At 34.7% G+C, this 12,541-nt stretch overlaps 1 protein-coding gene across 16 annotated transcripts in view; it reads left to right on the forward strand.

The window, feature by feature from the left end:
• The window catches only part of LCOR (ligand dependent nuclear receptor corepressor), a 144,251-nt gene that overhangs the window by 104,538 nt on the left and 27,172 nt on the right, over positions 1–12,541 (forward strand). For 15 of the 16 annotated variants that reach the window (XM_047701974.1, XM_047701979.1, XM_047701982.1 and 12 more), the window contains one exon: positions 2,260–2,353. In XM_047701974.1, the coding sequence (XP_047557930.1) occupies positions 2,260–2,353 (94 nt within the window). Of the gene's footprint in view, positions 1–2,259; positions 2,354–4,906; positions 11,872–12,541 lie in introns of those variants that run through there. The other variant, XM_047701988.1, reaches the window with a different exon arrangement.

The following is a 12,541-nucleotide window of genomic DNA, read 5'->3' on the forward strand; positions in this document are numbered from 1 at the left end:
GTAATTTTAATTGATGAGGATCCTGATTAAGGGAAAAGGTTTAGAAGTTACCAGTTTTGCTTAGCACATATTTCTTGAATTTATGAAAAGTTTACTCTCTTAAATAGATTTAATATTTTTGTTGCTTTATGATCTCATTTTACCTTTAATTTCACGAAGATGAAATGAGTATTTGAATTCTGCCGTTGGTGATATCTATTCTAATAAGACTTCCTTGTCATAGAAATCTCTTAAGAGTGTGCAGAAAGTTATGAGATGTGTAGATTTATTGGTGAGAAATACAAGTTCATTTTGCAAAAAGTTTAATGCATTGTAAAAATCTCTGCAAGGACTTTCTTCTGCTTATTGTAAGTAATTTAAGAGGGATTTATACTTAATGGACCAGCTTTAGTTTATTAAAGAATGTATTTTTGAATTAGTTTTTATTTTTTTTTTTTAACTGGTTATGGGTAATGAATAGCAATCACAATCTTAAAATTCTGAGAGATTTCCTGGTAGAATTCCTCATTGTCATATGTTCACATCAGTCAGTGTACTTTTACTTTCGGTTACCAAAAACCAAATTGTGCTTTTCTGTGCTTTTTATTTCTGTTGAAGATTATCTTTACCAAAGATTGGTAGCTTTCATTAAAAAACTCTTTGCCCAGAATATTGCCTTAAAAACTTCAGTTGAGAAGAATGACAGTGTAGAGGTTGTATTTAAAGTATTAATGGTGGAGATTAACATAAAAAGATACCACCTAGTCTAATTTAACTTCTAGTTGGTGCTATGCTTAAGAGATATGTTGTACTAATGGTATGCTCTTGTCAACAGAAATTGAAGCTAGATGACGGGATTATAGTGCATAGTCTTTAAGTGAAACAAAATTTTAGAAATGATATTTCCCAAAAGAATTTTCAAATGTTTCCAATGAAATCACAGTATATTTAGTATATTTAAGTAGACTTAAAATACATTGCCTGTTTGATTAGACAGACTTGGATGTCTTAAATAATAGTGTCTTTGGTTGGAAATATTTTAAGCAGTGTATTTACTTGTTAGATGTCTCACTGGGTTAAGATGTCTAAAAGGACACTTGGTTCTATAAGATTACAGTTATATTTTTAGAAATATTAGTAACTCTAAAGGACAACACTTACTCTGTATGAGTGTGGGATTTTTGGTGTATTTATTTCTCACACCATGAAATCAGGAGTGACAGTGTCCTCAGACACAAGTCCTATGTAGATTCTATATTGGAGCAGTTTTTAACATAACTGGATAGAAAGTCCTCTCTGCTGACCAACTGAAAATCAAAGGCATGGAGTATTAGCTTGCTTTGTTAATTTTGAACAGAATGGCGGCTTTAAAAGTTGTCCAGATGATGAGTTTTCCTTTTTAGACATGTCTTTTCGGGGAAAAAAGTCTTTGTGGGAAAAGAAGGTCTTCTAATTTTTTGTTTTATAGTGTAAATTTGTTATGTGGTCTAGCTTCAGTTAAAAAAAAAAATGGCTAAAACATCTAGGTTGTCATCAGTATCGAGACTGTTTCATTCTTTCTTTCCCTAAAATTTGCTCACTAGTTTGTAATGGCTTATTAATTGAAAAACCTTGATTTTATAGATACCAAGAGTTTCTGCAGATTTTTTCCAAAAGATTGTCCATATACAGAATTTTTTTGCAGATGTGTCTAAACAGTAATTAGGACACATGAAAATTATAAACAGTTAATATCTGATTCATTTTATAGACTATTTTGTATTATATGTAATTTAACCATATAAACTTATATTTTAAAATGATTTGTGTTATAAAATTTTCTAAATCCAACTTTTATATACTTACAATGTTTTGGGTAGACTTAGCTCTTAAGGAATTTGGTTTTATAATTTGTATGATGTGGCATTAAAACTCACATGCTTTGATGAAGGTGAATTTAGAAAATGGAGTCTAACAGTTCTGTTACAGAACTTAATACAATGTAAACTGCGATTTCTGTTACCTCACTATATCCTAACATGTTCAGTAATATGCTGTACCTTTTCTTTTGCCCTACTAATAAAATATTTAACCCTTGGAGATATTAGCTCAAGCTTTGCTAAATGTATGTCACTGTAGGAGGAAAAATAGTCCTGATTCTTTAATGAATTGACTTCATAACTTCATATATGGCTAGTGTATTGGCATGGTTGACTGGGCCTATTTGTCATTTTTGGTCTATTCAGTCCACATTTGTTCGTAGTTTTTAATATCCTCAGGTGTTTGTTTGTGTCTCTACAGACGGTGTACTTGATCTGTCCACTAAGAAAAGTCCATGTGCTGGCAGCACTTCCCTGAGCCATTCTCCAGGCTGCTCCAGTACTCAAGGGAACGGGTAAGGGAAAATATTTGTAGCCTTCCACAGTTTTATAGGGGGGGAATTTATCAAAGATTGGTACTAATCTCCATTGTATGTTTTAAAAATTAAGTCTTCAAAGTAACACTCTTGTAAGTGGGCCTTTAGTAAATTACTTGGTCCATCTCTCAAGTAAAAGCTCAGTCTGTGAAGTCCAGAATTGACTAGGGTAGATGAGTTTTGCCCAGTCACTTCAAGTAGTGAGTGAATAAAAATATGGCAAGAATGTCTTTGGCCTTTTTGTTGTTGAATGTTTGAGAGTGGGAAACCCAACCTAAATAACTCCAAGGTTCAGATGTAAGGCAGTATTACGTGTGCTGAAGTTGTTGAATGAAAATTGGGCTCCAGTACTTAACTGGGTATCTCTAATGGAGTGCGTGGGTATGTGGGAGCTGTTCGTTTTTTTTCTTGTTTGTTTTGGTTTGATTTGGTTTGGTTTGGTTTCATTTGTTGATTTGAACTGCAGTTTTAATACTGTGGCAGTTCAGAAAATGTAATTGTATGTATTTTTTGTTTTTTAAGTGGTTAAAACTATAGATGTTGGGATAACCATCGTATGGTACCAAGAGATTATTACATGCTCAGTTTTGATAACTCTTAGCAAATTAAAGTGAATTTTCTGACCACCTAATTTTCTAGTGTAAGAATTGTCTAAATTCTCTCTGCATGTACATAGAAGCCATTTAGAAAAGTCAGGTGTTAATGAAGACATTTAAATACCATATTGGGAAGGATTTCCATAAAATTGTACTGTAACCAAAAATCAACTTCATATATGAAAAGTAACTTTGGTAAGTTAAATTAGTTAATATGTAGGTTTATTTAACTTTCAGAGTACCAACGTAGGAAAGTTATTTAGATGTTAAAGGAATAAGTACATACTAAATGGGCTAACCTTTTTCAACTTACTCTTAATTACCTTCAAATTGAAGAATTCCTTTACTGACTCCTAAAATGCTGCCTTTATTTTCTCTAAAATTCCATCATTTTCTTTTTTCTCTCCTCCTCTATTCAGTCTAAAAGTAACTTACTGATTTAATACAATTTGCATAGTTTACTAATCTTTTTTTCTTAAGCCCTTCTTTTCACTATAGTTTATATTAGATACAATTCATTATGGTCCCAAATCATTGGGTTCCGTTTATAGATCAGAAAACGTGAATTGTGTGATTAAGGACACATGTAGAAGAATCCTAAGTGTGGTGTGCATAAATGAATCCCTTGCTTAAGATTTACTTTAAACTTGGCCACCAAGTTCCATGCATAATGTGGTTGAAGTTGCTGTGGTTTACCCCTCTGAATGGAAAGTGTTTTTTGTGTGGTATTGTTTTCTGGAAGACATAAGACTGCCCATCTTTTAGTTGAATATTCATTGTTATCTTTATTATGTTATTTACTGATAACAGCACAGAATCCCTGTAGACTTTTGGAGAACATAGCTGGTTTATCATTATTTCTTCAGAGTTCCACTTTTGTGCCTAGTAAATGTAATTATTACCCTTGGGCATGCTTTACCAGTCACCAGTTTTATCATTGATAATACTTAACTATTGTGAAAATGGAAACCTTATGAATTAACTTTGTGTAAGTAGTAGTTGACTTTTTAAAATTATTTGAAAGCTATCCACTTAAAATTTCAAAATTGATGCTTAATATTTTGAGAAGAGACACTTTTAACTAAAGAAAACTGCTATAAATTGCTTGCATACCTCTGACAGTAATTACTTTGAGTAGAATTTAAGGAACAAAGTTTGGGGAAAATAAAGGGCAGTTTCTTTAAAGATTGGATTACTTCAAATGGAAAATTAGTGGTACTCATGTCTGCAACTAATAGTGTTTTAAAATGAAGAAGTGTGGTAAGTTATAATGTGATGGGTATTTTGATTTGTTTTGGTTTGGGTTTTCCCCCCCTTGGGGCTGGTAGCCATATTTTTTTTTCCCAAGCAAAATAAGAAATGTTATTTGAACATGTTTGGTTTTTGATAATGAACATCAACTTGTTTGTGGGATAAATGAGCATTTATCTATGGGTTCCACCACTGTAAATGGTTCCAGTTTTATAGCTGGTTGTCATGAATGTTGAATATGTTGCATTAAAATAAATAATTTGGCTTACTCTTTTATTACTGTACTTGTTTAGTGGTAACGTCACATTGGTAACACAATTCTGTGTAGATCTTTGGAGACTTGATGATTACTTTGTAATTAATAATTAAGGTGCTATTTTCAGACAGTTGCGCGAAACTTTTTCTCCGAAAATTTGTGAACCCAACCAGAGACCAGCTGACAGGTTTAATTTTTCTTTGCCCAAAAAGCTCCTGGTTTTTTTTCTTTTTTCCTTTTTCTTTTTTTGTGAACAAGTTCTAAAACTAACTGCCGAGACAATTTTTTTTTTAATTTTAGAGAAAAATAAATAAATAACACAAAGTGATGTTACCCAAGCAAGGCCTTCTAATAAAGGAGTGGTCCCCTCACCCATCCCTCCCTACCTGTGCAAGTCCTGCTCACATCAGTTTCCTTCCATCCAATTAGGCGACCTGGGAGACCCAGCCAGTACCGCCCAGACGGACTTCGGAGTGGTGATGGGGTACCTCCAAGAAGCTTACAGGATGGAACCAGGGAAGGTTTTGGACACTCCACATCTCTCAAAGTTCCATTGGCTCGATCCCTGCAGATTAGTGAAGAACTACTGAGCAGAAACCAATTGTCCACAGCTGCCAGCCTTGGGCCATCTGGATTACAGAATCATGGACAACACTTAATATTATCCAGGGAAGCCTCTTGGGCAAAACCACATTATGAGTTCAACCTCAGCCGTATGAAGTTCAGGGGAAATGGTGCACTCAGCAACATCAGTGACCTTCCTTTTCTTGCAGAAAACTCTGCCTTTCCAAAAATGGCACTTCAAGCAAAACAAGATGGAAAAAAGGATGCGAGCCATGCATCGCCTGTAGATTTAAAGATACCACAAGTTCGAGGAATGGATCTTTCTTGGGAGTCTCGCACTGGTGATCAGTACAGCTATAGCTCTTTGGTAATGGGTTCACAAACGGAGAGCGCGCTTAGTAAAAAGTTAAGGGCTATTCTTCCAAAACAAAATAGAAAAAGCATGTTAGATGCTGGACCCGATTCTTGGGGCTCAGATGCTGAGCAGTCTACCTCTGGACAGCCATATCCCACATCGGATCAAGAAGGAGACCCTGGCTCCAAGCAGCCTCGGAAGAAAAGAGGGCGTTACAGACAGTACAACAGTGAGATACTGGAGGAAGCAATCTCAGTGGTTATGAGTGGAAAAATGAGTGTTTCCAAAGCTCAGAGTATTTATGGGATTCCCCACAGTACACTGGAGTACAAAGTAAAGGAGAGGCTGGGCACTTTGAAAAACCCTCCAAAGAAAAAGATGAAATTAATGAGGTCGGAGGGGCCAGATGTTTCTGTAAAGATTGAATTAGATCCCCAGGGAGAGGCAGCACAAAGTGCAAATGAATCAAAAAATGAGTAGGAATACTGTAGAGTGCCAATTACTGTACAAACTGGGTGAGCACTACTGCATTGTTCAGCTATCATTGCTTACACCTAACTTCATTCACTGTGACACTTGTTTCTTTGCAGAATTTGCATTGACTTGTGTATACAGAGGTGAAAGGTGCATTCTGAATGTTGCATATTTTAAAATTTTCATGTGCAGTATGGCTCGGGATATTGTTTGGCCTTTTTGCATGTTTCTCTACAAAAGAGAATTGAGTTACCTCACAGAGAACAGATACATGGAAGTGGACTCCTTGCCTGTAGAGCCTGCATGCTTTTCTTTTCTTTTTTCTTTTTTTTTTTTTTAAGTTATATTTGCCTTTATTTAAAAAAAAAAAGAAAAAAAAAGGAAAAAAGCCCCCTTTTAGAAACCACCTCTGTCATACTGGGAGCTTTATCATTACAAATTGGAAAGCCATCTTATAAAATCATTTATGTTACTCTTCTGCATTTCACCTAATTGAAGGATTAAACTAAAGAAAAAAGTCCTAGGAGCAATGAACCTTGGAATTAAAAAAATCTGGTTATTCAGTGATATGTAATTATTTAGGTCAATTTACATTTTATGATTTTCTTCTATTAAATTTACTTAACAAATCAGCAATCTGTTTAGTGCTCACCCAGTAGGAGAGGAGGTGGAAAATGTGCACACACTACCTTCAGAAATGCTTCGGTTAATTACTTTGTAACACTACCTTTGCTGTAATTTTATTTGGTATTTTCTAAGGGTAGAATTTGGTCTCACCAACAAGTGAGGATATAGCCTTATCTCATGGAGGACGAGCTCCGTTCTTACTCAGGAGCAGTCAGGGTACATTACATAAAACAATAGAGGATGCCTCATTTTAACAAACTAAGTTTCTTTGTATTTTTAAAACCTTTTACAGATTTGATCATGTACTAACGACTGGATATCATTGCAGCAACTAGTTTAAAATGTTCAAGATCTTTTTATTGGGAAAAGGGAGAAGTAAGGAAAGAAGTGTGTTTAAGTAATTATAATATTGCAGAAATGGTATCTAGATTTTTACAGCCTCAGTAGTCTGCCCAAATATCCACACAAATGAAGGATACATGTTTGTGGTGAGAGAAAAAAAGAACCCGAAGGTAACCTAATATAATTTAGGTTGCATTTCACATCTAATGATAGTTCAATCAGCAATTGAGCTCAGTAGAATTTCTTTTTTAATTAATTCAGATACTAGATCGGGGGGGAAGTGTTGTTTTTTAGTTTTTATTTAATTTGTTGCTTTCAACATTTCCATCCCTCCCTCCTTCCCTCCTTTCCTCCCTTCCTTCCTTTTTGGCATCCTGTATTCTATCCCCTTCTTAACTTTTTCTGATATTTAGGTGATTTTTATGGTTGTTTAGCACACAATTCAGGACTTTCCAGATCATGTTTATATAAGCACTCCTTTGAAAAGCATCTAAACTTTTTTTGAGATGGACTTTTCAAATAACAGTAATCAAATTCAGAATATTTATTTCCTACAATTTTTTGCCAGATAAATAAAGCCCATGAAATTTAATTTTGCCTTGTGACCAAATTAAAATTACTTTTGGTACAAAAACAAAATCCACACCACACATACCCTATCTAATCTGCTGAGAAAGGTGGTCAGGCCCTTCTAAATGCTTAACCAAAACCAAACAAAAAGTCATTGGAGTTTTTGTGTAAAATAAAATAAGACTTGGAGCATTAAATTGAGGCTGATGATTTCAGATAGATACTAAGAGTTTGAAGAGAAGTAGGTCCAGATATTCCCAAGGCATAAATTCTTGCCTAGCAACTTTGGAGCAGTTAATTAGGTTAAGGATAGTTTTCCCTCCGCAGCCTGTGTTTTCAAAGGTTAGGCACACCATTGCTGTTATTGAAATACATGCACTGCTCATTCTTGACATAGCCTGGGCTTGGGTTCCTCTTTTGGTTTGGTTATTTTGTGTAGCAGTTTAATCTGTGGATGACTGAGCCTGTTTCCTCTTAGCTTTCTAGTCTCAACAGAAAAAGCAGCTTAGGTTCAGAGCAGTATATGACTCTGCAATATTTTCTAGCCTAGCTAGAAGTTGCAATAAAAATATTTTATGAAATATATGGTTTTCATCTGCAGTTGAAGGAAGTTATAGAAAGTTTGCTGAAAGCAAAGGGCTAAGCTTGTGAAGGAATGCCTCCTTTGTTCCACACTCAGTAATTTGACACACACAATTAATTGCAACCATGGTATCTTTTTGCCTGATGTTTGGGGTATTTGGTAGCCCAAATTGCTGCAGAAAGGTCCTTTGAGCAATTAATTTGTGCTTGCTTTTATCCCCTCTCAGAAAGGCATCATTAAAGGCCCATTTAAAAATCTGGCCCTAAAAGTTCAACTTTTGTAGTTTTACTGTTCAGAGAGGTTTAATCCTGTGTGGTAGTCTATAAAGTGATGTATGAGTTGAGTTATGTAAATTTTGTCATTGTAGTGTACATGGAGTGATCATTTTACTAACATAAATATTTTCTATGTGTGTTTCAGTGGATGACAATCGAGCAGCAGAAGAATGGTGTGCCTACCCTTTAATGCTGCAGTTTAAATAAGAGAACTTGTATTGTGTCATTTCAGATTGTAGGCTGAGACTTGTAAATAGTGAAAATTTGAGTACTTCTATTATTTGTTTTGGTTAGAAAGTGAATTTAAAAACAAACCAAACTCTAAACTTTCTCAGATTAAAAGTCCTGAGACCTGAAGATTGTAATATTCATGTCTGTGAAGCTTTTAAACATTACACTTGAGATCAGTCATGACTTGATATTCAGGTAAATTTTCTTTTCCAAGAAGCTTTTGAATAAGCATATTTCCTCCAAAGGTCGGTCGGTCTCTTTTTTTTTTTTTCTTTTTTCTTTTTTGAGTGTAGATTATTTTAAAGCACTAATTGCATTACATTGGTAACTGCAATATAAAATAGCCATTATTGTTTTGTGAAGCATGGTTGAAATTAGATAGTGGTCCCTTTTAAATTTCATGAGCCTCTCAGAAAAAAAAAAATCTTTAAAAAAAAAAACAGAAAGCTGCTGAATATTTCAAAAGATATATATTTTACCTTATTGTAGGTTTTGTAAAGTTAGTTGGTAATATTCAGGTGCACTTTTAATGTTAAATTTTGTGTTCAGAGTTCCATTATACCATGTATTTCTTGGAGGTGGCTCATCACATGGCTGGCTGTCAGTCTTGGTGCCGCAGTGATCTTTTAATATTTGATTTCTCTCTTGATTTGCCACTGTTCTGTATTGGCACTTTCAGTGTAGATATTCTAGTTTGGGGACGTCCTCATAAATGTGTAATAGAGATTGGTCTATTCGCATGCTTAATTTCTGCTAATCAGAGTTTTGCGTGGCCCAAACAACAGTTGACCATTTTTATGGTATTGGAAGGTATAGTTCACAGCTATCTTTGTCACAAAGCCTTTTCTCCTCTCATTTTCCAGTAGGCAGATGATGACATTACTCACACTAATGTTAGGAGATAACGTGTTGAAAATCAGTTCTTGCGGGTTTGTTTGTTTGTTTGTTTGTTTTTAAATGAGAGAACATTGATATTATAGAGTAGATATGGCACTGTAAAGTCAAAAATACTGAATGATCCTATGGAAGGATATCTAGTTGGTATTTTTATCGTTAGCTTTCTTATTTTTCAGAGAGTTGGGTCATGAAACTTGACAGTAATGTAATGTACTATATTTCTTAGTTCAGGAGGCTTTCAAGTGACTCTGAACTGTATGATGAGCTATATACTTTTTTCTGCTCCCCAAATACCATGAAGGACAAGGTCTCTCTTTCAAGAAACATAATTTATATTTGTGTAAAATACTTTTTAATACTAAGTTTGTTGTTACTCTGAAGTTTAGGTGTTGCTTGATAAACCTTTGCTGCAGCACATCATGAATATGAGTAAGGCTTTGTGTGATAATAGGGGTCCTTATGTGAAGTTAATTACTGTTCAGTTCTGGTGAGCAAGCTCAACAAGTGTGAAGTGTGTATTAGCTTTATGTGGTACACTTTTACTTTACAATATTGAAGTGCTTTTAGAACTCTGGTTATCTTATAAACCATTACCTCATCCAATTGGCATTTTCATTCCCCAGCATTTTACCTGAGCTATAATATGAGCTATATGGGATCAGATAGTAAAACAATAAGGCACAATGAGACGTTTCGTTCCCAATTTTCTGGAGAGAACTCTAAATTAGACTAAAAATGACTACCTGCAAAGGCCCATATCATAACTACCTTCTGTCATTAGGCAGTACTTAGCAACCTTTGAGCTTCTAGTGAGCTATGTGTTCTCCCCCTGCCCAAGTAAGCACATGGTGCAAGGCCTGGTTCTAAGCCTTTGTGATTCTCTTACATTTCACTGACCCGTAATAGTGAAACTTGGATTCATTTAGTTATTTTTACAAAACAAATTAATGAGTCAGCCCAGTGGCAGAACCTGAAACTATTTTGAGTAGTTATGGAGGATAAATGACTGGTGGGTGTCATTTTCTTTAATAGCCATTGTCCCTGTAGATTTAATTTTGAAACCACCTATTTTTTCATTTGTAATTATTCTTTCTTTAAATGTTAGAGGTTGTCTTGTATGAGCCATCCTTTTCTATATATTCAGGTTGCTGTCATTGGTGGTAGAATATGACAATAGACTGAATTGCTCCACTTAATCTTTTATGGAAGACATTGAAAGTTATAGGTTAAATTTTGACCTTCATTGAAGATAACAAAAATTGTTTTCCTTGTTACCTTTCCATTGTAATTAGGTCTTCATTAATACTGTGGTCAGGCCAGAGTTATTAGAAACGTAATGGCTTTAGCCAAATGGCCCATTTAGGAGACTATTAAAGCTATATAGGGGCTTAAAAAATTGATTGCTTTCCAGCTCTGCTGAAAAGGAAAGAAGTATAATTCTGGTACAAGGAATGCAGACCTCCAAAATCCTCTTAGTTTTTTGTTTGTTTGCTTTTGTTTTTGATTCATTCTGTCCTGGAGACACAGGATTTGTGAACATGGTGACTGAAGGGAAAATAGAGGAAATTCTCTGCTTGTCCTCTCTCTTGTTCCCAAATAAACTCACAGTTGCCTTTTGAAAAAGCAGACATTAGCCCTGTAGCTGTGTGCCCTAAATGTTATGAAGGAGATTGGGGGGGGGGGTGTTGGTAAGGAGTAGGAGGGGAAAGTATATAGACTTGAGAAGAGGCTAAAGATTCTGTACTACGATACTAACAATGAATCACAGGATAGATAATGTGGTGAAGTTGGGCCACCTTCATTTTGATAGAAAAATCTTTTAGATAGTTTGAAAATGAGAATCAAGGCTAATTAATGTTGATTTGACAATAAAACATGAGTTAATGAGTTAATTCTGCAACTATTTGGGGGGTAATTTTAAGGTTTCCAGTTCATTTAGAGCTGTATCGATAAACACTAAAAAACAAGCACTTTTAGTTAATCATCGATTTATTGGATGTAGCAAATATTATAATCATAATATTTAATCCTTATAGTTTGACTATGGAAATGAACTATTTACCCCATCTTGAACTGTCTTTGAACAGACTCAAGGTGATCTTTTCAACACTGGAAATGACCCTACACACATACCAAAAAAATCTAAAGCAGTAAAACGTATTTGAAGATCCATACCTCTTAGACTTTTTAGATTTGTCTTGGGAAAGAATTTATGAACCTATAACCAGTATTAGTGCAGTCTTGGGTTCCTTGTTCTGCATAATTGCACCCTTTCTCAGGTATGTCCTGAAAACATAAATTTTAAAATAATCTCTTTAGAGATTAGATTCTCAGTGGATAGTGTGTAAGGGGACTGGGGGAGGGGGGTGGGGGGTTGGCCACAGGACACTGACACAGTAGAGCAGGGATTTTTAACATTCAATAGCCAAATAGAATTTCAATCTAGAATATTTTTACCCCCTCAGAGTAAGTGAAACAACATCTGTTATTTGGTAAATACCCGGTGCTACACTCCTAAAAGTCTTTTCTTTCATCCAGGTAACTTTTTTTTTCCTGCTTGGTGGAAGGGTATATAGTAAACTTTACTGTCACTAGGAAAGCACTTGTCCGAAATGTTTAAAGTACTAGAAAAGGGATAATTCAGCACTTTTTCTGTTACAACACTAAAGTCTTAATTTATCTTCAGAGTCTTAGGTACTGTAAGTTTAGCGTGATTATTTAAAAATATAAAACATAACTACATTACACGGGGTCAGATCACATTTATATAAATAATTCTTATTAAAAAAAAAAAAGACAACTTTCTGTACCTTTCAAGCAATTCCAAATGATTGCCTCATGTTTCCCATTTCATTAAGCATTTCAGGTTTAAGAATTTGGAATTTGAGAGGAGGTGAGGGGAAAATTCCCCAACATGAAAAATTGTGTCAGACCATTTTAGAAAAATAAATCACTAGGAAAATGGGTAGGGATTCTCTCTCCCTTTAAGTCTTCAGGGAATGAGCAGTATTTAGAATCTTTGGCTGAAATTCAAGCCTTTTTACTGTGTAAATTTTTAATATTAATTCACTGACATGCTTTTTACATCAGAGGACTGAAAATGGATCTTAATGTTTTTAAGTTGTGGAAGGGTATATTTCTAAAAT

Source organism: Lutra lutra, chromosome 14 (assembly GCF_902655055.1).
Source record: "Lutra lutra chromosome 14, mLutLut1.2, whole genome shotgun sequence".
NCBI lineage: Eukaryota > Metazoa > Chordata > Mammalia > Carnivora > Mustelidae > Lutra > Lutra lutra.